At 40.7% G+C, this 24,595-nt stretch overlaps 5 protein-coding genes across 5 annotated transcripts; 3 read left to right on the top strand and 2 right to left on the bottom strand.

Moving 5' to 3' along the window:
* Positions 1-440: 440 nt before the first annotated feature.
* Positions 441-1,955, bottom strand: LOC128266418 (Golgi to ER traffic protein 4 homolog). The gene is made up of 3 exons (XM_053002921.1): positions 1,666-1,955; positions 1,370-1,604; positions 441-1,307 (listed from the first exon to the last, which is right to left on the bottom strand). The coding sequence occupies exons 1-3, from the start codon at positions 1,815-1,817 to the stop codon at positions 675-677; spliced, it is 1,020 nt and encodes a 339-aa protein (XP_052858881.1). The 5' UTR covers positions 1,818-1,955; the 3' UTR covers positions 441-674.
* Positions 1,956-2,325: 370 nt separating this feature from the next.
* Positions 2,326-5,402, top strand: LOC128253132 (BTB/POZ domain-containing protein KCTD9). The gene is made up of 5 exons (XM_052981308.1): positions 2,326-2,966; positions 4,071-4,202; positions 4,260-4,302; positions 4,898-5,029; positions 5,103-5,402. The coding sequence occupies exons 1-5, from the start codon at positions 2,406-2,408 to the stop codon at positions 5,240-5,242; spliced, it is 1,008 nt and encodes a 335-aa protein (XP_052837268.1). The 5' UTR covers positions 2,326-2,405; the 3' UTR covers positions 5,243-5,402.
* A 1,117-nt stretch (positions 5,403-6,519) lies between these two features.
* LOC128251745 (methenyltetrahydrofolate synthase domain-containing protein) lies at positions 6,520-11,306 on the top strand. The gene is made up of 6 exons (XM_052978887.1): positions 6,520-6,901; positions 8,519-8,689; positions 8,756-9,471; positions 9,530-9,598; positions 9,659-9,878; positions 9,935-11,306. The coding sequence occupies exons 1-6, from the start codon at positions 6,823-6,825 to the stop codon at positions 10,336-10,338; spliced, it is 1,659 nt and encodes a 552-aa protein (XP_052834847.1). The 5' UTR covers positions 6,520-6,822; the 3' UTR covers positions 10,339-11,306.
* Positions 11,307-11,351: 45 nt separating this feature from the next.
* On the bottom strand, positions 11,352-15,586 carry LOC128251759 (serine/threonine-protein kinase 32A). The gene is given in 8 exon segments (XM_052978909.1): positions 11,352-12,137; positions 12,204-12,385; positions 12,503-12,628; positions 13,566-13,692; positions 13,759-13,829; positions 14,633-14,798; positions 14,862-14,917; positions 15,023-15,586. Coding segments are annotated over 8 exon segments (1,728 nt in total). The 5' UTR covers positions 15,477-15,586; the 3' UTR covers positions 11,352-11,591.
* A 2,834-nt stretch (positions 15,587-18,420) lies between these two features.
* LOC128251751 (uncharacterized) lies at positions 18,421-19,789 on the top strand. Its single transcript, XM_052978898.1, has one exon. It carries the CDS (start codon positions 18,558-18,560, stop codon positions 19,587-19,589), a length of 1,032 nt encoding a protein of 343 aa, XP_052834858.1. The 5' UTR covers positions 18,421-18,557; the 3' UTR covers positions 19,590-19,789.
* The last annotated feature ends 4,806 nt before the right edge of the window (positions 19,790-24,595 follow it).

The raw sequence follows: 24,595 nt of genomic DNA, 5'->3' as shown, positions 1-24,595 counted from the left end.
AAGATCAACTGATTTTCGACTTAAGACTTTGAAGGCTTAATATCACGGTTAAAAAAAGTTGTTCATAGATCGTGACTTGAAATAAAAACATTTTTTTATTGATTCTCCCATTACAAACACTCACATTTTTCTCTAAACGCTTTTAGCATCACGATACCTGTAATCATAATCTGTACCTATACTATAATCATCAAGACAAAAATGATTAACAAAAACAATTTCGTTACCCCACTGAATCTTTATTTCATTAGATTTCCTACACAAATGCACACTAAAGATTAATGTAATTTCCATTGTTTTTTAAAATACCTTCTCTGTTGCTAATGAAAGCTTTCACTTATTCCATGTCTCAGAGGCCATGTTCTACTTCTAATAACACCCAGATCTAAGATTAAGATAGTACCCCGATTGGTGGCATTCTTTCGATAGTAAAGTTCATGTTCATTGTGAAATACATCTTTGTATAATTTCCATATGAAACACTGTGGAATCTACATTGCATTTACCGCGACTATACGCTTATGTTAAATAATTTTTCATACAGTATATTAAAATTATAACAAGAATAGCCCGGTGATTTTGTGGTAAAGAACTTCGTTGACTTAGAGCGTTCAAAAAGAGCAGGGGCCTCCTCCCAAGCCGTGCACCATTCCTCCAAAAAACTCCAGTTGATGTTAGTCCAGCTCGTTATTTACGCTTTGCCGTCCCTCTGGCGCGCCCTGATCCTCTGTGTCATCTTCGTCGAAGCCCGCCATCAGGCGATTGAATATGCCCCCAAACATTCCTCCCAATCCTGGTAGTCCGGCATGGGCAGCTTCTGGCTGCTCATCGAAATAGATCACTCCGATCTTGGCCACGTACTTCAGAAACGACGTGTCGCGCTTCAGCGATGGATCGTAAAGCTTGCGCAGGGCCCGAAACCCGGCCACACTCTTCGCGTCGATAAGGCGAAACAGGAAGTACAGGAAATTGACCAGCGGCTCCTTGTAGGGAAACTCATTCCTCAGCAGCTTGGTATGGTAGCGTGTGTACTCGGTGAACGTGTCCTCGGCGGTCTTGCGGTCCTTGAGCGAGAGCTGCTGCAGCACCGCCTGCACTAGGAACAGGTCTACCTCGCCCTGGAAGCCCCTGCTCTGGCTGATCTCGATCAGCACCCGGCCGCAGAGGCTGCCGTCCTGGCAGAGCAGGTAGTGGTGGCGAGCAGACTCGATGTTGCCCTCGGTCCAGAACACGTGCGCAATCAGCTTGTGCAGCACCGGGTGGCCGTACTGCCCGTGCAGGGTCGTGCTCCATTTAATGGTCCGTTGCTGGAAAAGAGCATGGGTACAAGTTATGCGACACGTCGCTGCTGAAAACCTGAGAAGCTCACGATCAGGGTTTCGCGCTCCACCGTCGCTGCGTTGAGTCCACGGATCAAGGCTCCCAGGCGTGGCACCCAGAGGAAGTTGTCGGTGTCCTCGGCCTGCGGTCCTCGCTTTTCCAACGTGTCAACGAGCAGGAGGCACAGGTCCGCTGCACTGCTTTCCTGCTCCTTTGCAATCAGCTGCTGAGCTCCGTCGAAGAGCAGATCCAGACAGTCCTCGTAGCGCTTTTGGGCTGTGTACCTGGCCACGAGAAAAAAATATTTGTACCCATTCTGACAATTATCTTTTAGAAAAACCGTACCGAAAGTATAGCGTCCTGTACATCATGTGCGCCTCGTAAAACTCGCCTCCGGCCAAAGATTGCGACAACTTGGCAAGAACGCGGCTGACTCCGCGTTGCCCAGAGGACACCGCACTGCCGCTGGCTACTGCACCTGTCTCGGCGGCGGCCATTTGCCCTGCTTGCTGTGTTGATTCTTCGCTTCAAAGCGACCTTCCCGACGATTTGAAAGCCTAATTTTATAATTTTTTTGTATTTACATATACACACATCCCGATGACTGGACTATCGAAAACTATTACGACCTTATACCCGTTTCACACTTGTGATTAAATTTTGATCCATCGGAGTGGCCTCACCACGCGCCACAGCTGTTGTGAAAGCATCTGATTGGGCGACGTTAGAATTATTAATGTGATCAGACTTTTGTCAGTATACCGTTTTTGCCTGCAAACTATAATAATGTGGCATCGAAATAAGAAAGTTTTCAGATACCAATTTATATACTCATTTATCGAATTTATAACGGCATAATTTCACAGCATATCAATCTTCGTCACCAAATTAAGGCAAACCAAAACACCGAGAAAATGTTGTTCCAACTGAGCCTATTTCAATTGCGAATTCTTTTGCTGTTGCGGCACCAGTGTAAACAGGTCTTGAGAACGTTCACTGCGAATGACTTCAAAGAGAAGAGGAAGAGGGCAAAGTAAAAGCAGCTGGGAATTGGTCGTGTAGCAATTTTCGAACTGCCCAAACAAATGGACAGTGATCCGAAGGAGATCGGTTCTGGTGCCGGAAAGGACGAGCCCGCCCCTGCAGACGCAAGTATCGGCGCCCCCAGCAGCTTTGCCCCCAACCGCTGGGTCAAGCTGAATGTAGGTGGTCAGATATACGCCACCACCATCGACACTCTGGTGGGCAGGGAACCAGATTCGATGCTTGCGCGGATGTTCTTGCAAGATGGTAGCATGATGCCCAGTGAACGGGACGAGCAGGGAGCGTTTCTTATCGACCGGAGCCCCCGGTATTTCGAGCCGATCATCAACTACCTGCGCCACGGCCAGTTCGTCTGCGATTCGAATATCAGCGTACTGGGCGTCCTGGAGGAGGCACGGTTCTTCGGCATCTTCTCGCTGGTCACCCATTTGGAGGAGCGCCTGGGACAGCAGGAGGCGCCGCTGGGAGACAGACCACTGACGCGGAACGATGTAATTAAGGCCATCATCCAAACATCCGTGATTACGGAGCTGCGCTTTCAGGGGGTAAACCTTTCCGGAGCCGATTTGCGAAAGCTAGACTTCCGCAACATCAACTTTAAGGTATGTGTGGGAAGAAGCTCTGCAAGGAATAGCTGGTATGATGACAATATAAGATACCTCTTTCCCCTGGTTTGTAAGAAATACTTCAAACAAAAATTTCCAAAGAGTCGATAAAAGTAATTATCCTGCTGACTCCCACTTATAGGTTTATAATTAAATAATATATAGACGTCGCCTAAGTTACCCATAACTTAATCATTCAAATTATATATTTAGCTCGAATTGAAAACTATATAAACACTTACACAACAAGTGGATAGAAACTAGTTGGGTAAAATAGCACTTAATTATGGCCGTCCTTTTAGACTCAACAGACAGAACAGTTTTCAGATGATGTTTTTTTATTGTTTGTGTTGGTTTTTCTAAAAACATGTATAAAGAAATGCGATAAATGTTTCCCTAATATCCCAAAAACCAGTAAAACATAACACGTTTGATACCTTCGATTAGCATTGAATATACCAAAATATTTTTGTTGTCAAGGATATGTCCATGTCCTTTAATAGTAAATTCTTTATCTTGTATACATAACTCCGTCAGTTGATCGTTGTCCGATTTTAATTAAATTAAAACCGTAATTCTTAATTAACAATCCATTACTTTCTACATTCAAATCAATTGAAAAACAGCAAAGCTACAGTTTTTCCAAATATTTTTCCAATTTTCCCAGGAGAGCTATATGCTATAGTCGAACGATTTAAATGAATCCGTAATTAAATATATTGAAATATTAAACCATTACTATTACTAAATCTCAAAATACATAAAAAAAAAATTTTTTTTTGGTTGTTATAATGAGAGTTGTCTAATACAGCATCCCGATTTTGCAAAATTGAAACCGCAATTTAAAAATTATTGACAATTATTTTTTTTTAATTGGAAAACATCTGTCATTTTTCCGATTGTTTAAATAGAACCTATATGAAATACTCGTCCGATATACTTTAAAGGGTCGGAAAAGTTTCCTTCGGGCTTCGGACTGAATTATAATACCCTCTGCAAGAGCAAACAATTAAGATGACCACGATTTTTAGCCACTTACTATATGTATATAGTTTTATTTGACAATAATATCGTTAAACAACATGTTTTTTTACTTTACAGTACGCAAATATGTCTCACTGTAATTTGTCCCACACCAATCTTAACTATTGCTGCCTGGAAAGAGCTGATCTTCAGTTCGCAAATTTAGAGTGCGCCCAGCTGGTTTCAGTGCGTGGACTTTGCGCAAATATGGTAAAAAACTAGTGAACGACAACCTTTGAACATCAACTAATTTGTTTAATTTTCTAGGAAGGTGCAAATCTGCGGGGGTGTAATTTCGAGGATCCCACAGGTGTTTGAACAAACTAATTACCATAAATAACTTGCTTATATTTGTCAGGTTCCTTAAGTATTCTTTTTTACTTGGCATTTTCAAGAAAATGCTTGTATACCTCTTGTGCACAGTGTGCTGAAATAGTCCCTAGCCGCTGAAAGCAATTTCTCTCAAGACCTCTTTACTGTTGGCTTCCATTATTGAATTGTACACAAATAAGATCATATCTTATTTTCAAATAATTCAAATTTAAATTATAAAATCGAAAATCATATATTTTTTTGGAATCTACCAAAAATTATTTAAAAAGAGTACCCATAGATATATTTATTTATTTATTTATATAAAGCTAGCTTATGGTTAAAACTAAAAATTTAATATTAACTAAGAGCATTAGCTACTATGCCCTTTCGCTCGTCTATAATAACAGTTAAAAAAAACATTTTCGTAGTCTAGGAGTTCAATAACAGTTACCCATAAATTCAATTTTATCAGATTTCGGTGTCAATGATACCATTTCGGTTGTAAGCTAGCGTAATTACTTTTATCCATTGTTGATTATACAAATTTGCAACACATACTTACATTTATATTAAAATCATATTAAAAATAGGTGTCCGAACCAACCTGGAAGGCGTAAATCTCAAGGGAGCCTGTCTGGAAAGCAGCAATATGGCAGGTGTTAACTTGCGTGTCGCTAATTTAAAGAACGCAAATATGAAGAATTGCAATTTGCGGGCAGCAGGTACAAGAAACTAAATCTAAATCCACTTATCTTAAGCTGGTCTAACTTATTTAAAAAAAAAACAAATTTACAGTTCTAGCTGGAGCAGATTTGGAAAAGTGCAATCTTTCAGGAAGTGACTTGCAGGAGGCAAATTTGCGGGGCGCAAATTTAAAGGACGCGGAGCTAACCCTCATTATAAATGCTTTGCACATGTCGCAGGCCATACGATGATTGAGGCATTGTTTACATAATGTGGGCAATATATTGTGCAATTTACATATCACATATTGGCTCCAAACGATTATTACTGATTAGTATTAGATTAATTATTGTAAATACGATAGTCCTTAAAATAAACAGTATTAGGATTATATTTCTAAAATGGAATGTATATATTTAGTTTTGTTCTTAGTCTACATTTATAATGCAATGCCTTGCACTTTTTCATTCTTTTGGGATCTAATATGGCCCTACAATTTTTTCCTAGTAAATCGGCGAAGGTCATAATGATCCAAAAGAGCGACAAGGCTCCCCCGAATCATTTATGTATGTAATTACCGGTCAAAATTCGGCAATCTGAAAGAAGTCGAATGTTATTTAGCAGTTTTAAACCTCTGTTTACGATGAGACGAGAAAATGGGCCGTTCGGCGTTCTCTGACTGCTGACTGGGAGCGAGGCTTTGCCTTACCTCCAGTTCGACTTTAGGATGGAGAGCTTTGAAAGGAAAAGATTTCAGTGTCACCCCCAACAATAACTTTAGCACCCTTTTTTTTTTGTTTGCATTTTTCAAGATTTTACGATCTAACAAAAAATTTAAAAATAGTCACAACGTCAAAAATACGATTAAAATTTTGGCATTAAGGTATCTTCCAAAGGAAATTAGTATCAGCGTCTTGGAAATTATTTTTATTTGGAAAATAGTTAAGTTTTTTTTATCCAAGAAAAAAATAAATAATATTGAACACATTTTTTTTTTTTGCATTTTTCGGGATTTTACGATCTAACAAAAAATTTACAAATAGCCACAACGTAAACCTTTTCTATAACATTAAAATGTCAAAAATACGATTTAAATTGGCATTAAGGTATCTTCCAAAGACAATTAATATCAGCGGCTTGGAAAATTTTTTTTTATTTGGAAACTAGTTAGGTTTTTATATATAAGCAAAAATAAATAATATTGAACACAATTGTGTAGGATGATAATTCTCCAGGGATGTCCAGAGTAGGCATTTAATTAACATAATTAATCATTTTCGTTCTACTACATATATTATATGATTAATAAATACCTATTTTAATATTTTCCGTCTGAGTTCAAAAATTAGTCTTTTTTTTTATTTTCGGAAATACTTAATTATTGCAGTGTTTGAAAATGATAGATCGATACATCATTCTGATAACGATTAAATGTGCAACGATGTTTTTGGTATATTCTGCACACATTTCAAGGCCCCACTGGTTATTTGTCAAAGTCAAAATCAAGTATCATTTCATTTTCGTTCGTTGATTTACTGAGACTGGTTGTTCAGCACTTGCAAGTTGTGTTAACTTTTTGTTCTGTTTCGTTCGACCATCGCATTCAGAACCAGTAAGCATCGTGTGCAAGAGAGGGGCAAATCATCGATAGCTCGAATTCGCCGCCGCCGACCGCCCATCGCAAGATTTCTTCGTGTGAGAAACGTGGTTTGTTGGAAGCAGAAGGAGAAGGTAGACGTTGCTCTGTAACTTGTGTAAATTCAGCGAAGAAAAAATTGTTTAGCGAAGGAAACCAGCAACGGTTTGATACACAACTTATAAACGCGATACGATGGAAGATCTAAGCAACGCAGCTCCCGCTGCCGCCGCGGAGAACGGTGCAAACACCGCGCAGGAGGTATCGTCGACAAGTAAGTTCCCCCCCGTACCGCACCGCCCCGTCGGGCGAGAATGAATAGAACGAAAAAAAAAAATTGCATATATGTACCTTGCGTGAGTGTGAGAATGTTATCATAAATATTTTGCGCCGCGTTTGGCCAGCCTTTGTATTTTGTGCATTCGTGCTGTTCATATTTTAAAAAGGGATCAAGGGCACAATCGCAGCTGGTTTCCGCATTCCCCTTTGCTCACGGCCATTTTACGAAGTGAAAAGGCAAAAAGTTGTCAAAATTCCGCCATATTTATTTCTAGTGGACTCTAGCTGTAAATAAGAGTTGTCAAAACGCCGAAACTGAGAGGCCACAGGGCAATGCAAAATGGGAATAGGAACAAGTGTGTACATATATGCACACATATCTACATGCCTATGCCCGCTTTTTCTTGTCGGTCGGCGATCCACGGTTGTGTTGTTGACATTAATTACGTCATCTTTGCGCGCATTCTGCTTACAATTACCATTGCGCCCGCAAATAGTACGATATGAATCATTTTCGGCTGCTCTTGGCCGATTTCGAGTGATTCTGTGCTCGCGCTATTGCCATTTCTTCCTGCTCGCCGCTCCTCGACCTCCCAATTCCACAATTGCACACTAACACACGGCGCTGCTCACATGCATACATATTAATTGAGAAATTCGCGTTTTGATGCGCTCATCGCTGTGAAATGTTTGTGCGTACGTGTGTGTGTGCGTGCCGGAGCGTTGCCAACTTATTGGTCATGCGTCAATATCGATATTAGGATTCTTCGACGCCAATTATTTTCTTTCTTGAACCCGCTAACGCAAGTGGGCTGTTCAAAATACACCTGCCGTTTGTTGGATTTTAAAGTTTTACTGCTTTAACAAACGTACATACATAAGTAGGTGTGTTTGAGAATTCGCACAGGTGGCAACTCTGCCTACTGTTTTCTATGCAGATTTTTGTTATTGATGGCATGGGCCGGTGTTTGCTGGTGTTTGTTTGGGCTCATTTCACATCTGATTGCAGGGCGTGAAAACCGGTTTATCAGCCATGGTATCACCTTTAGTCCAGCACAAAACTGGCGTGATAACACGCGTTCATTACAGACGATAAGAGCTAGTGCTGAGTTTGTGCCATTCAGCACATTTAATTTGCACTCTTAAAGTTCATACAAGTACAGACGAACTTCCTTCACTCAAACCATTATGAGCACCCAAGAAAGTTACTGGCTTTGTAATCACAACCTTTTTGACAGTTAAACAAGTTTGACTTAGGTCATACTCTTTTGAACTACATTGTGATATTAACTGCAATGTTATTAAAGAGTTGCGATTTAAACAGTTTCTTAACGTTTAGTTCAAAATAAAGCATATATTTTAAGTTAAACAAAAGTCTAGCATGGCATTGCCAGACTATGAACACATCACATCTTCGATTTAAGAGGAGGAACCCGAACCAAATCTGTTTTAACTAAGTTTCAACCTTTTGTAAAGTATGTAGGCTGGAAAAGATTTTTGAAACATCATTAGAAAAGTGAAATACCCTAATTGAAATATACCTAATTGTGTTGCAAGCTCTCCAAAAATCTGGGCATTAATTATAGAATATTCTTCCCCATTTTCCTTGCAGCTCAGCCCATTGAGCCCACAAAGCGCTCGTTGCGCGTGCAGACCTGGAAAAAGATCCAGGAGGGTAAGGTTGGCGTTGGATTCAACAACATATTCAACCGGATTCCTGCCTTCGTGGATGCCGATAAGGCTGCTGCATTGCTGATCAACGAGGAGGAGTTCAAGAAAGCACGTAAGGGGATCGCATTCGCACAGTCTTGTGTTTAGAAATCATATATCGATTTCCCCTTAATTGCAGAGCACATCAAGGTAAACATCGATCGCGCCTTGCACGAATTCAAGGAACAGGCGTTGCTGGCCGACAAGTCTGTTTACTTGCCCAGCACCCGAGACTCTTCAGCGCTTTGCCTGAAGGTAGATGTGCCAGCCGATTCCACCGATGAGCAGAAGAAAGAGGCTCTACGCGTCCAGGATATTCAGAAGTTCCGCACGGAAATCGGACTGGACAGCGGTCTGAAGCTGGACATCGTGGTGATTGGCTCCGTAGTTGTGTCACGCGATGGCTACCGCATTGGACGCGGAAATGGGTTTGCCGATCTGGACATCGGCCTCCTCATTGAACTGGGAGCCATCACACCGCAAACAGTTATTGCAACGATCGTGCACGATGTGCAGGTGGTGGACTCGCTGCCCCTGAATCTGTTTCAGAAGTATGACACGCCGGTGGACATTATTGTGACTCCCTCAGAAGTGATCCGCGTGTCAAAGCGCTTGCCCCGCCCCGATGGCGTCTTCTGGGAGCTTCTGTCCGAGCGTCGCCTGAAGATCTTACCTGTGCTGCAGCAGCTGAAGGAGCGGGAAGAGAAGGCGGGAAAGTCGATATCCCTTAAGGAGGAGGATACCGATGTGGAGCAGCATCAAAACAATAGACGCCGCCGTGGGCCCGTGCGTCGTCGCTTCCAACGAGGAAACCCAGGACGCACCACCTCACAGACTGACAACGAACAGCAGGGCGTGAGTATAATTGGACTAAATTTGGCACTTTTGAGTTATTTCAAACACCATTATGCAGGAGACTACGCAGAAACGCACACCACGTCGCAAAGGTCGTTTCGTTAATCGCCGCAGACGCACAACCAAGGTTTGTGTATTAAGCCACTGAGTCGAAGTTCTTAATCATAATGTTTTTTAATTCTTGCAGTCTGAGGGCGATCAGTCTGGAGTCGAGGGAGGTGCTAAGAGTGAGGATCGTAAGTTCGAAGAGGCCGGCACTGGAGAGCGTCGTCCTAAGAAGAACAAGAATCGCGGACCTCGTGATTTCTGCATTAAATTGACAAATTTGACGCGTGACATTCGCGTCAAGGACTTGAAAACGGAGCTGCGTAAACGTGAATGCAATCCGATGTCGATTACTTGGAAGGGTATGCCACCTAAATCTAGTTTATAAGTATTTGACTTACTAGCCCCCTTTCGGTAGGTCATTTTGGAAAGTGTTTCCTGCACTTCGGAAACCGCAACGGAACACCCAGCACCCAAGATGACGTGGACAAGGTGTTGAAGTCCCTCAATGATCTCTCGCTGACCATCACAACCGGTGGCGAGAATGCCCCAGCCGCCCCAGCAGCCACTGAGGGCGAGGTCGCCGTAAAAACTGAGCCAGCTGAGTCTGCGGCGCCTGTGCAGACCAAGACTATAAACGTCAACGTCGAGCTGATCAAGTTTGGCGCCAAGAAGAGCGCCGGCTCCACTGGGGCCAATGCCAGTGCCGGCGAGGAAGGAAATGCTGCCGGCGGCGCGCAAAACGGAGGAGAGACCACAACTGTGGGTGGAGGCGACGTGGGTGGTGCACGCATCGAGTCCGTCGACACCACCACAGTATAGTATGACTTCGCGCTTGGCGCAGCCACTGAACGGTCGCGGCGGATTTCCGCCGGCAGCGCAACGTTTGGAGTTCAACGAAAAAAAGTAACATTTTGTTTAGAAAAAATCGAAAAATAGCAAACAAAAAATGAATAGAAAGCGAACTCCGGACACAAACAAAAATTACACTCAACATACACACTCACAATACACACAGACAGTTACACGTGCATACACTGAATATCATGTTTTGCAGCTTGTAGTTTCTTCTTCTCCTTCATTATTCTAACAAACAAGAAGAGCAAACACAACTTTTTCTAACGAGAAAACAAACCGTTGACGCTTTTTCAAAACAATTGCATTTGTTTTTGCCTAAGAAAAACAAAACAAAAATTCGTTGATCATTATAAGGTTTTCAACATAATTGAAACGATTGCAGAAATACTCGTTCCACAAATGCAAAGTGGAACAACATTTCTTCTTAATAATTCTTTACTAACTTCCTGTGACACTACAGTTATGAGTTAGGGACACTTCTAAATATTTCTGAATTCGATTTCACACCCCAGCACTTAAATCGGTTGCTGCTACATCTCTATTAAGCAGTTGAGCTGCTAATAGGATTGGCAGCTGTGGGCGAAGCTAAAGTAATATTCAAAATTGTAATAATAATCGAAAAGCCCAAATAAATGCGAAACATTGAAATGAATTAACAAACTATTAACAGGTTGCATTTTCGCTGAAAGAATTATTTAAAGATAATTGTACTTTGGTTAGTGTTTCCCTACTTTCAACGCAAACACCAACACCTTTAATTATATATTTTAACAGATGATCAATACGTGCGTGAAATCAACAATTATACAAAGCAGAACATAATTACTCTTTTTTTATACAAAGAAAAGGCATTACAAAAAAAATGTGAAACATGAATGAAATATAACTTGAAATAAAATTAAAAAAAAAATCGAAAAATACCAACTTTGCAATTTACCCGTTTATTTAATTGTGGGAGTCACATCTATCAATATGTACAAAGGAGCTTAAACTATTTACTCTGTTGAAATACCCTAAAGATATAAAATCTTATATTTTGTTTATATACATATACAAAATGTGAAATTCAGCGGAGTTCGAAAAATAGTTTCTGGTTCTCTGGTTATCTGATTCTCTGTTTGGATGGTTTTCAAGTCATCGTTGGGCAAGTGGGCCTGGGATCTGTGCACTCTGAAACCTGCTGCTTTGCAAAGGTGTCTTGTTTTGTAGTAAGGGCGTTATTTTTCAATGGGGTTCGTTGCCATGTCCTTGAACTGCGGTGAGGGAGTGCGATCTATGAATTCGATGCTGTCACTCTTTGATTGGGCGACGGCGGAGGATGCGGTCGCGCAGTCAGCGGCGTGCACGATGGAAGCGGCGGGTTTCTCCTGGATGGGCGCCAGACTATTAACAATGGAGTTGGCCATGGCCAGTTCCAGCTCGCGCTGCCAGTCGTTCTCCTTCTGCTCCATGGCCTTGCGCTTCAGCTCCTTGTAGCGGTTGTACACGATGAACTCCTTGACCAGAGCGGTCTCGGGATCGCTGTCGCGCTGCGCCGACCGCTGTTTGGCCAGACGCTTCTTCTTTTTGTGCAGGGGCCGTGTTTCCACAATCATCTCCTCCAGCTCCAGGCAGGGATCACAGTTGAGGTGGTCTTCGGGGGGCTTGTAGATGGGCTTTATCTTCTTCTCGAGCACCTTTTGGAAGTCGATGTTGCGTAGCATCGGGGTCTGATGCAGCTCCTGCTTTGTGCTGATCCTGGCCCCAGGGTACGTGGAGAGTAGCTGCAAGCATAAAGCATAAGTGCTCCTTAGTCCTCAGTCCCCCAAAGGAGCTCCCATCCAACCCACCTTCTGCAGCAGATCGACGAAGTTGCTGCTCCAGTAGCGCGGATAGTGCACGGGGGTGTTCAAAACGTTCTTGATCTCCGCCAGCGGCGTGTTCGAGTGCACCACAAAGGGTCGAATGTTTCCCCGCATCTCATAGGCCACGACGCCAAGCGACCACCAGTCCACCGGATAGCTATAGCCGGCTGCAATTAACTTGAAGCAATCAGGATCCACTCAATTAGGCACATCCGGACTCCGACAGGACTCCTATTTTGATTTCTGTCGGCCAGACACCCACTCGATTACCCACACCCACTCACCCACTTCGTCTAGGGCGCACAGAAACACCTCGGGTGCCATATACGGCTTCGTTCCTGACATGCTGCAGGCCAAGGCGTCCTTTTGCAACCTCGTTGCAATATTAAAATCAGTCAAATGAGCGTGTCCTGAAAGAGGTGTACTTCATGTTAGGGATTTTAAGGAATTTTATAGTTATAACAAGCATTTAAAAAAAGAAATCTAAAATTACTTCTTATAATACGCAGTTAAAAAAAGTAATTTAAAATTACATCAAGGTACAACAACTATTTGCAACAACGTAAATTTTGAGCTGTAAATATGTATTATAACAATGTGCCATTTATACCTTTGCAGAGGGTATTATAATTTCAGTCAGAAGTTTGCAAAGCAGGGAATGAGACATTCCAATAAAGTATATAAATTTTGGATCAGTAGTACAAGGAGAGTCGATCTAGCCATGCCCAAACTATTATCTCAGTTTTAAAGCTATCTGAATGAAATTTTTCCAAAAGATCTCTCGTATTACCAAACCGAACGAAGTAATGGTTTATTATTTTAAAAGTACGGTTTTGAATGACTTAGCATTACAAAAGAAACAATAGGAATATTAAATTTTTTTTAATTCTTTTGGACATAGTAATGGTTTAATAACATAGAATTAAATTTTAATTTCATTAACATCGGAAAACGGTAATAGAGTTAAAAATCACCATAGCTTCAATGATTTTAAACATTCGCTTGTTACTCTTAAATTTAGATGTTTTAAAAAAAATTTGACAATACATTTTGACGAGGTAAAAAAGTCGTTACGACCGCACCTCAACAAGCATTTTCAAATTATTTCTCGTGTTGCCTCATGTATCTACATACAGTATGTCAACTAATTCTTTGAAAAATGAAAAAAGAAAAAAATCTTATATTTTGTAATAAACATTAAACTTTAAAATTCATTTTAATGTCATTTTCCATTTAGCAAAGACATATTGTAGGTAATAACAATCAAACAATTTAACGCCAGGGTCCAGTTCAGCCATCTGGTGAGATAACTACAGCACTTACAAGTGACACGCTGTGAAAACTTACCTGCATCGTCCAGTAGAATATTGTCGGGCTTGATGTCCCTGTGGACCACTCGGTGCGTCTGCAAGTACTCCAGTGCACTGCCGAGCTCGCACACTAATAAGGCCACACTCTGCTCGGAGAATTCCACCTGAAATGAGGAGTCGCCAGGTAGGTAGGTATATTAGGAGCTGGCAGTTGTCAGGGACGAACCTACCCTGTTCTGTAAATGATATCTTAAGTCGCCGCCAGTCAACAGGTCGCAGACCATGAACAAGTCCTCCTCATCTGTGGAAGGCAGCAGAGATGGAGGTAAATGAGTGCTCTGCGGGCAAAGCTTCAAAAGAAAAGCTCTGAGTTAATTTGCATTTTGATTGGCAATCAGCAACAGCATCAGGCGATAGGAAAGTCAAGCAAGAGAGCGAGCGTTGGAAAAGCGACAGAAGCCGCTAAGCTGGCGAAGGTAGAACCACCAACAATATTTTAATATGCTTACACGGGTATTTATGTTTTTGCACATATGGAAATTTACACTAGCAGTCGCTATTGCAACATTAGCATACTGCTTAAGAGCGTCTATAAATCATTTTCTAAAGCAATTTTATTTAGCCGATTCAAGTTGTCGACAGAAGTTGTGCTTAATATTAAAAAAACGTTTGTTTGATCTTGACTTACTTACTTATATAGATGATAAATAAAAAAGCGTAATAATTTAAATATTTTATTTTACATTTTCATCCATTGCGATTTTTAGGTTTTTTAAATATAAACACTATTTGACTATTTTCGGATTTGATTCAAATATTTTAAAACTTCATTTAAATTTAAACCATATTTAAATCAAATAATATAGAAACTATTTTAAATCAAAAATTTTCTACATTAATTAAAATGTTTAATATTAAATCATGTTTTTTTATATGCACTGTATTTAATATTATGATTTCGTATTTATTTTTTTTGTCAGTGTAATAAAACAGAAATTATCGGATGGTTACTTTATTAAGCAATCTTAACTTCCTTTCGTACTGTGGAAACACCCATATACGGTGGTTCACACACGTACGATAAGTGTGTTTGTGGACACTTACCCTGAAACGAGAACCATAAATTGACTAGAAACGGATGCTCCAGTGAGGATAGCAGCTCCACCTCCTTGATGACGCCGCCCAGTGCTCCGCGCAACTCGCAGGCGGAGCGACTCACATATTTCATGGCGTACAGGATGCCACTATCCCGCTTTTGAACGATGCAAACCTGCAAAAAGTACCTTCTGAAGTCGAGAGTTTTCTCTTGGGAACTTATGAGTGCCGTTCCTACCTTTCCGAAACTGCCCTTTCCAATGGCGCGAAGTATTTGGAAGTGATCAAAATTGACTGTAAAGGGAGTAGAATCGACATAAGTGGCAATGCAAATTGACGTTTCAGCCCCAAATAATAAAAACAAGTATGAATTTTTTTATTTTAAGCCGTTAGCCACACACCCGATAGCTTCCAACTAGGCATCAAGTATCTGACAGTGCAGCATGTACCCCATTGTGGGCACTCCGTCTTGGTCAGAGGACTTTGGTAAAACCTTCATCAGCTGAAGACTCTGCAGGGGACACAGGAAAAACGGAGGCAGAACATCCACTTGCAGCAGCCGCAGATTGGGAAACCTGTGCCCGACCAGCGCCTCGAAGTGATCCCGGCCCAGGTAGCTGATCCTCAGCTCGTGCAGCCGCTGGAAGGTGCTCGCCAGGAGGAACCGGAAGTCGTCTCCGTGCAGTGGCACCTCGAGCAGATTCAGCGAAATCCTGCTCAGCCGGTGACGCCATATGCCCCCCAGGAGGAGACGACAGCGTCCGTAGCTCTGCAGCATGGAAAGCTGGTCGGGCAGCTCCAGAAACTCCAGTATCCTCGACAGGCACAGGTCGTCCATCAATCCGAAATCCATTGCCGTAGGTTCGCCTCGGGTGTGTGTGCTATGGAAATTTTACCAGTAGAACCGCCCAGGGCACGACTACTGTGTTGCTTTTGTAACCAACTTTTACACTCACCCTCACCCTAAAATATAACTACCCTTATAAAAATAATTTTTTTTTTTTTAGATATAAACGTTTTCTAACAAATTGTCCTAAAAAAATATTTGAAATGTTTTTGATATTGCTGGCTTGGTCGCAACTAAAGTTTCAACCTCGTGGCCTATCATTTTTTGGGTAGAACTAATTTTGCCAAATGAAATGTTTTTCTGCCATAAGATATTTTATAACAGACTAAGAAATATATGAATTCATAACTGAATGTCTGAACCATAGACTTAATGAATTCTATAAACAAAATACCTGCATTTCTGTGACGTGCAGACGTTTTGCCGTCGTCTAGCTTGGCGCGAAAGACCCGAGTTCGATTATCACCGACAAACAAATAAAATGTAATTATTTTTTTCTGATAGAAAATGTTTAACATGATTTTACCTTTCAGTGCAAACACAAAATACATTTTTACAAGGGCCTAAAAATATTTTCAACCATAACCAAGGAAACAAATCTGGTAGTTGATTATGTGAGGTAGGTGTTTAGTTAGTCATAAAGTCAAGCTGAGACTATTATTTTAAGCAATGGAACCAATTTATGAATTTTGAAAAAAAAAAAATTATGTATCTCTGATTTGAACTGTAATGCCCTACCCATTAGAAATCAGACCATTTTGTTTGGCATTTTATATAGCAACTTCAAAACATTTAATTAAATTGAAATCTTATAATTTGTATTACTTATGTTACACACCCAGTTCTAAGTGCTCAACTATCGGCACCAGTTTTTTTGGGTGTATTGCTTAGAATTGTCTATGATTTGGGTGGCCTCCTTTTTGGGCAATCAAAGGCAAACTCCACACACAACTCAATGTTCTCTAACTCTTGTCTTACCGTCGTCATCGGCGAGCAGACTTGCGTCGGATCTGCTCGATGTGTTGGCGCCCATGGTGCTACATAAATGGGTTGACTGAAGCCGTTTTGCGGATCCAGCCTCCTGCTTAAACTCCCTTGGGTCCAAATGTAACTCAATTGGTTTTCAACGTTGAAAGCTTCGGGCGCCTTTGATGTTTGCTCGCGTATTTCGTTGTATCGTGTGGCGAAGTGCCGGTAATTGACTAGATGAGAGAAAGGTAAGCAAAAGTTTAACTACATATAGGGTTTAAGTAACTACACATTGCGTTGCACGTAAAACCAAGAATAATAAATTTAGCTTCCTCTTTTACTGCTTAAAGGTAAGTGGTTTTGATATCTGTAAAAAAACTGAGTGCTAAAAAAATATTTTAACAAATAATTTTTTAAGAAAAATACTATAAATTTATGGTCAAATCTAACAGTTATGTATACCTATATGAACAATAGTTATTTGCCCCTAAAAAGTTGCCTTTGAACGATTAGAAAAGGCATTGAGAAGTGGCATTAAAATGTGTGTTCTTTTTGGGTTGCAATGTAAATAGAAAAATGATTTATTATTGTCCTGGTAAGGGGAAAAAAGAAAAGCGATATCCCCCCCCCCCCCCCCCCAAAAAAAAAAGAAACCATTTTCCAACCTTTTATGCATATTAATTATTTATAACGTCATGGCTAGCCATGTTCAAAACACCTCTTGACGGCGTAAAATTAAAGTGACGAACGCACCTTCAACGTCAAAAACATATTATTTCAGATTTTGTGACTATTATTGTTTGTTTTCCCAAACTTTACTTTGTTTTCATTAAATTAGTTTCGTAATCGGCACTCTTCTTTGAAATTGTTAAGTAACAAGGCTGATTTTATTGTGCAGATTTGTGACGGCTACGAAACTAAATGAAAAGTAAGAGAGAACGCTATAGTCGAGTTTCACGAATTTCAGACTAAGTATTCCCCTACAAAACAGTCGAAGTTTAGGTGAGCCATCTGTCGAGCTGAATATCCTGCCAGTACTGGAAGCTAAGTGCGTGCGGCACCCCCACCCCCCGCTCACAGTTTATTCGTTCTCTCTTTCTCTCTCGATCATCTGCTACCACCAGCAGAGCAACGGCCGATCAGTGGCTGAGCAGCGGCAGAGGCGCGGCAGAGCGCGATTTCGAAAATTTTCTACCGATAGACGTGACTGAAACACACACACGGAAACCAACCCCTGCTCTCTAGAATGTCTCAAAGTGCCAGTACTTACTTTTACCATTTGTGGGCGTTAGGGTGGGCGTGGCTTCGTAGAAACTACTAGAATATGCTTGCTAAATCTCTAGCTTTTAAATTTTCCGAGATCTCGACGTTCATACAGACGCACAGACAGACGGACATGGCTAGATCGACTCGGCTATTGATACTGGTCGGAAACGCTTCCTTCTACCTGTTACACACCTATCAACGATTTAAATAAACCTACCAGTAACGAGTTCTAAGTCTTATTGAATATCTTTTGAACGAAGTAACGGATTGAGATAAAAGACTTTGGCACTTTCACCCCCATTTCTCCGTAACGAAATGACTTTCGAAAACTCTTAGTATGTAGTATATATCATTATTGAGTTCGGACTATTCATAGCTGATTTCGAATATTTCGGCTATATAACTGGTGCTCATCGTCACTACGTGGATGGCCGACCTCAGTGATAAGTAAAATTAAGTTTATTCTTAAAATAATTTTCCAAAATGGATCAAATTGTTTAAAAGGTATGTAGGCTTTAGATATAAAGCTTAAAAAGTGTTTCGTGACAATTCTTCAATTAAAATACACAGCCCAGAACTTTCTAACCCATTAAACCCGAGGGTTCAACTGTTGATAATGATGATGATATTTATGTTAACGGAATCGCTTTCTTAAACCATTTACACTTTCTGCTTTAACAAAACCCGAAAAAAATTTGACATAATGTCATTTGGGACTAGAGCCGGACAAGCTAACGACATATACATACATACATAGATCCAACCGATCACTTTTATTTTAAAACTCTCCGCTCCATATTATAGAAAACACACCCGGTTCTGGCCCTTTTCCAGATTGAACGACGCCAAGGCATGGACTGCGAAGAGTCCATAGACATCCGCGCCAAGGGATGTGGTCGTGAGGCCACCGTCTCGCTGCGCCAGAGGGAACTGATCCGGAACCTGCGCGCCCTGGTGGCCGTGCGCTTCGAGCAGGCGATAGCCCGGATCGTCCTGGTCTTTGCCGGCCAGGTGCTGGGCGATGAGGGCACCATCGACAGCAAGGGCATCGTCTCCGGGGTCACGGTGCACGTGGTCTGCCGTGCAGAAGTGGGCCACTGCTCGTTTCCGAAGCCGAGCCCGTCCACCAACGACCCAATGAGGTCCAGGTGCTTGGCCATCCTGCTCGAGGACCCCGGTGCGCTGAGGCTCCTGCTGCAATCTGATCCGCGGATCCGGATGCTCGTCGAGGAGAACGCGACGCTGCGCCATTACCTGGAAAGCGACCAGAACCTGCGCGAGATGCTCTCGAACGCCTTCAGTCCGGCCCAGCTGGAGTTGGAACGCCGCCGCGACCTGTACATTTCGCGCCTGGAGTTCGTTCCCGGCGGGTACAAGGTGCTGGGCCGCCTGAACTACTACAAGCAGCAGGCCTACGAGGACAACGTGGCCATGTCCTTCCAGCAGGCATCGCCCTCCACTACAAAGTACTCGAAGAATCCTCAGCGGGGTCGCGAGAACAAGGACCCGCTCCCAAACCCCTGGTTACGCAGGTGTGAGCTCTCCGACCCGGACTTCAATACGGCTGCCGACCAGAAGAGAATGAACGATTTGTTCAACCGCATCCTCAACGAACCCATGCCGGTGGCTCAGAATGAAGGTGCCAGTCGGGAAGCGCCCCCAAAGCGGTCACCCTCTCCACACCCAACACTGATCAAGCGCACCGATCCTCGTGCCCGGAGGGAGGGTCGCTGGGAGGAGTGCTACCAAGCCCAGTTGGAGCAGCTGGTCCAGATGGGCTACCGGAACCGGCGCCGCAACAAACGCGCCCTGATGATCTCGCTGGGCAACGTTGACAGCGCCGTCAGACTACTAGACCACTGGGATCGCTCTGTGGAGGATTAAGCTTCGTTTCTACTGCTTTCGTTATGTTTCGTTTTTGGCAAATTCTCAATGTGAGAATAACCTTCTGCACGAAAGCTAAGTGTTCGCAAAACTTTACCAGTTAGTACAAGATTTCTTCTTAGTAGAATCTTCTATTACCAAAAGCAAATTCGCCCTGGTTTAAAAAAAAAATAAAATCATAAGAAATGGAAAGATTACACAACAATTCCTATCCTCTTTAGTTCTGTAGTGTTTCAAGAAGGACCACTAAACCATAAACAAAATTTCTAAAGACATTCTTGTTTGTTTAGGTGGGTTTGTTTTTTCAGAAAAATATTTTTTTAGTTTTTCTAGAAATATTATTTTTTTACTTTGTATGGCCTTACACTGAAAGATTATTTCCGTTTTTGCTTATGCTTGTCTATTTTTAAAAATCAAATCATCTATGTGATGGAGAGAGTATTTAAAAGATATAGATTTCCTTCAAAAAAAGGCGACTTGCCCTTCGGCAAAACTCTAAGACAAAATTGATTGTTTTTGTGAGTGCTTAGCGTATAATAGGATTAGGAAAGTTCTATTTTTGTGGCTTTTACACAGAGCAAATGAAAAACATATTTAATATAAAATAACGATGTGATGTAAAACACAAGTATCTCCAAGGCAACACAGGTAGATAGAAGGATGCATAGATAAAGTCCTCTTTTTGGATGGGGGCCTTAAATTGGAGATGTTTTAATACATTACATTTGCAAGTATGGTTGGATATATTTTAATACATTACATTTGCGAGTATTTTTAAGCAATTTGCGATTTTGAAGTCATTTTGTATTTCACCAAAGCTTTAATACAGCGCAGTAGAAACTGCGGGCAACCTTGTTAGTATTAAGAAGGCATGTAATTGAGTTTGGGTAGAATGCTCATAATTTTTTTTTCGCCCAAGCAGGATTATGGTGACGCTTTGATTGATTTAGCTATCACTTATTTTGACAATGGCGCCCCTTTGCTTGATATTGGATATTTGACCATATTTATTTAATGTCGTCAAGCTTGAGCGTGCAGTGCAATGATTAATGAAGCGTTATGACGATATTTCTTTGTGCAATCATCCTTTTTTCCTAAATACCACATGTTTAATTTTTTGGTAACCATGTGAAATAGTTATATAGTCTTCGATGAAAAGTATGAAACAGGTACAGGAAGGAAGCGTTTCCGACCCCATAAAGTATTTAATATTTCATATTGCTGTTGCCTTCGAAAAAACTTAACTTCTATTCAAAAGTTGCTCGCGTTTTCCATCTTAAGTTAATAAGATTTTAATTTGTTTTTTTTTGTTATTACTTTTTATGCAGATAGGTAAAAATTAAATTAAAGTAGCATCCCAATGTTATATAGAAAAAATTCAACCGTCCCGTCTGATGTATATTGAAAAATTTGCAAAAAGTTTGGCATATAATCGAACGAAAAAAAGGGACAATGTATTTTCTTTCTAAGAACGCTCAAAAAAAAAAGGGTTTTGGAATACGTATTATGTATGTTAAGGAAAGTGAAATTGTGATTATAACATTTATCATTTTATTTACGATAAACATTTTAAATAGATGTAGCTAAACCAGCATATAAAAAAAATACTCCCAATATCAGTTTATTTGGTTATTAAGTATGTGATCCCTATTTATATTATATATATATATTTATATTTATACATTTATAAGTGTAAAATAACTACTTTTGATTAATAACTCGATGAATCCATGAAGCTTGTCCTTTTATACCGGGTACTCGTGTAGAAAAAAGTGTATATTGTAATGGTTGAAAGTTGTAACAGGTATAAAGAAGCGTTTCCGACCTTATAAAGTATATTTATTCTTGATCAGGATCAATACCCGAGAAGATCTAGCCATGTCCGTCTGTACTTTATACTTTATAGGGTCGGAAACTTTTCCTTCTAGATATTACATACCCTTTAACGATTACAATACATCCTTTCCCTCAACGAGTAACGGACATAGTAACATTTTGATATGCTGTTAAAACATTTTAAACATGTTATTTCTTAAAAACTTTTATATAGCAACCAATATTTTTGGCTTCCGTTTTTCGTTAAGCTCACAAACTTTAGAGTACTCGTCATAAGAGCATATTAACATTAATTTCCATCTGTAACGAAAACTCTGACTGAGCTACAACCAGAACAACATACAAAAAGCTTATTTAAATAACCAATTGTAACCGCTTTTACGACCCTACACACCCTTTCCACACATTAGATCTTACTTTTGAGTCACCCCTATCAACAGGAAACAAAACTTGAAACCCAGTTATTGTAAACATTTTCTAAGCCCAGAAGGCTCTTAGAAATTTCCATTGTTAATGTTAAATCCCAGACTAAACATTTATTGTCGCGCCGCTGATAAATTCCAACGGCCTTAGCTTTGAAGTTCTTTTGAAACTTATTCGGTTATTTTTTATTAGCAAACACAAAACAGTATTTTTGTGAACGTTTTAAAACTATTTTAAGTACAATTTGTTAAAAATGGTTACTATCACTTTGTAATAAATTGTGAGAACTTTACTAAATATTTGCTAACCAAATCTTAGCCTTAGGTTTAACTTTGTGAGTTTGCGTGGTGCACTCACAAGTAATAAATGCTTTAATAAATGTATATAATATATCCAAAGGATAATTGTTCTTTTTTGTATAAACACATTTTATTTCTAAACTCTTAAAACAAATAGTTTTTTATAATTTCAGCAAAATGTGTGTTTTTAAAATATACCAAATAGTTAATTAATTTTAAAGTAAACAAACTTACTCTTTTAACGGGCTCACTCACCCACTCTGAGTCTCGAACTAGTAAATTCATAGAAAACGAACTAAAAACCTAAGAAAAGGATGCGAGACAAGCTACTTAAAAGCATTTTAATGGAACACTTTTGGATTCAATTATGAGTCAAAAGTGACAACGGTGATTGCCAGACAACTATGAGCATTGGGTCTGCCTAATGTCCTTTGGGAAAGTAGGTCTTCAGTTTAACTGCGACTCTTTTATTTTTAAAATATTTAAATCATAATGGTAATTCATTTGGGGGTCTGACTGTTAAAGTGGACACTTTACAGGACACTAATCTTAAACGTAAGCCTGGTCAACGGAAGGTTCAGAGCAGAAACAACCGCTAGCCATAAGCTTAGTAATGATCCTTTGCCTCGTAAACGTCAGCATTTTATAGCATTTTCCGTTTACGGTTTCAGAGTTCAAAGAACAAATATTATTAAGATAATAAGTGCGGTGGCGTTTTGATGTTTTTCTCGTCTTTTTATGGGTTTAAAATTTTATGGGCTATCATTCGTATGCAAATTCCCATAAAAAAATGGTGTTTGTATTATTCATTTGTATGAAACATTAACACCATAACTTTGCAGCACTTACACCACAAAAAAGTGTCATTTTGTGAATTGCACTATGGTCAAATTTGTTTAGTGTAACTTACGATATTTACCTGGTTTCCAACCTATTTCGGTCTTTGGACAATTATAATATTATTGTTACATTATATTTGGGCAAAATTTAAAAAAGGGAAAAAAAGTTAACAAGATACTAACGACAACGCGGTAATCTTAAATCCTTATACGTGTAAGCGAAAGTGAAAGAAATTTGTTTGGGGAAGAATTATCAAAAGCAAACAGAGAATCATCCCTTAGAGTCTAAGGCTCAGGCTGACAAAAGGGTTTGAAAGACTTTGCATTTATGATGACTACGGTTTGATTCAAAATTCATGATTCGAAGTGGTTCCCATTGAACCAGACAAAGTACTTTGACATGAAGGCGACATATAGAATATTAAAAAACGGGCCTTTCCATGGTAGGTTCAGAAATTGTTAACAGCAACCAGATGTTAAATATTAAATATTTTTGAGGCTTCGGTCAAGCATAAAGTTGGCTGCAAAGTTGTATGTTTTAAAATTGTTCATGCATTGCTGACATCGAATAAAAACAAAATTGGATTTGTTCTTAAATTGAATTAATTGCCAGATTGGGTGTCTGAGGACTTGATTCTCCCCTGCCTCACTGGGAAACGTACAGATGACATCATATTACTCTTTGGCGCAGAGGAAAAATCTATAATTTGAAGCGACTCGATGGAGCCGCGATTCGTGTTTATGGAGGTACAGATGAGTTGGCGCGGGCTCATTTAATTTATGTATATCCAAGCCTGTGGGAAACCCTTGTAAGGTCTCAATATGCCCAGCTGCTTTCCATAATCCAAATCAAAATGTGAGTTGGTGTCGCATTAGCATAGATAAGTCATTGCTGAAGTGGCGTGTAACTGGCGCGAGAAGAGGCCACCAGAGGCCAACCCAAAGCTGCTCGGCAATCAAGTTGACAACTGAATCCAATGCGACCAAAGTGAAATAGGGTTCATTGACATCGCTGTCTGTTCCGTCCTTTTGCTCGTTGGGGCAGAATAACTATTAGTAGACCGAACAGACCGAAAACAATTTGCTTAGCCCCTGCTTGACTGACCCCAAAAAATACCTGCTAAGGTGATGGGGTAGTTGGCCTATTGCTCTCAAGGATACTTGGGGTTGTTGGTCGTAAGAGGATACCACTTCGTTTCCTTTGAATTTATCGATTGGCCTGGCTCACAGTCACAGTCAAGATGTTGTTTCTGCCGTGCATGCATGTTCGGTGGCGTATTTAAATTGGACTCGAGCTGGCGCTCACATCATGCCAAGACATTTCTGCCACTTCTGCCACAACTCCCCCCAACCTCCCCCAAGCACATTCATATACATACACGTCGCATACATTATACACGATGGCCATGCAGTACCTGAGTTGGTGGAGCGGGAAAAGCAAATTGTTGCCGTTGTTGCTCCTTTGATCCCTGGATGGATGTATTATGTAGGTACGCGGCCGCGATGGCGAAAAGTCACGCGATTGTCACAATAACACTCACAATCACACTCACACTCACACTCACACTCACACTCACACTCACACTGCCACAGGCACTGGCACTGGCAC

Source organism: Drosophila gunungcola, chromosome 3R (assembly GCF_025200985.1).
Source record: "Drosophila gunungcola strain Sukarami chromosome 3R, Dgunungcola_SK_2, whole genome shotgun sequence".
Taxonomy (NCBI): Eukaryota; Metazoa; Arthropoda; class Insecta; order Diptera; family Drosophilidae; genus Drosophila; species Drosophila gunungcola.
Note: the sequence above shows the minus strand (reverse complement) of the source record. Positions and strands in the feature narration are given on the sequence as shown.

Coding starts and splice junctions, on each gene's coding strand:
- LOC128251751 (XM_052978898.1), top strand. CDS start 18,558: ATGGACTGCGAAGAGTCCATAGACATCCGCGCCAAGGGATGTGGTCGT.
- LOC128251745 (XM_052978887.1), top strand. CDS start 6,823: ATGGAAGATCTAAGCAACGCAGCTCCCGCTGCCGCCGCGGAGAACGGT. Junction 9,472..9,529: donor CTGACAACGAACAGCAGGGC/GTGAGTATAATT, acceptor ACCATTATGCAG/GAGACTACGCAGAAACGCAC. Junction 9,599..9,658: donor GCCGCAGACGCACAACCAAG/GTTTGTGTATTA, acceptor TAATTCTTGCAG/TCTGAGGGCGATCAGTCTGG.
- LOC128266418 (XM_053002921.1), bottom strand. CDS start 1,817: ATGGCCGCCGCCGAGACAGGTGCAGTAGCCAGCGGCAGTGCGGTGTCC. Junction 1,605..1,665: donor TACAGGACGCTATACTTTCG/GTACGGTTTTTC, acceptor TCTCGTGGCCAG/GTACACAGCCCAAAAGCGCT. Junction 1,308..1,369: donor TGGAGCGCGAAACCCTGATC/GTGAGCTTCTCA, acceptor GCTCTTTTCCAG/CAACGGACCATTAAATGGAG.
- LOC128253132 (XM_052981308.1), top strand. CDS start 2,406: ATGGACAGTGATCCGAAGGAGATCGGTTCTGGTGCCGGAAAGGACGAG. Junction 4,303..4,897: donor TAATTTCGAGGATCCCACAG/GTGTTTGAACAA, acceptor TATTAAAAATAG/GTGTCCGAACCAACCTGGAA. Junction 5,030..5,102: donor TTGCAATTTGCGGGCAGCAG/GTACAAGAAACT, acceptor ACAAATTTACAG/TTCTAGCTGGAGCAGATTTG.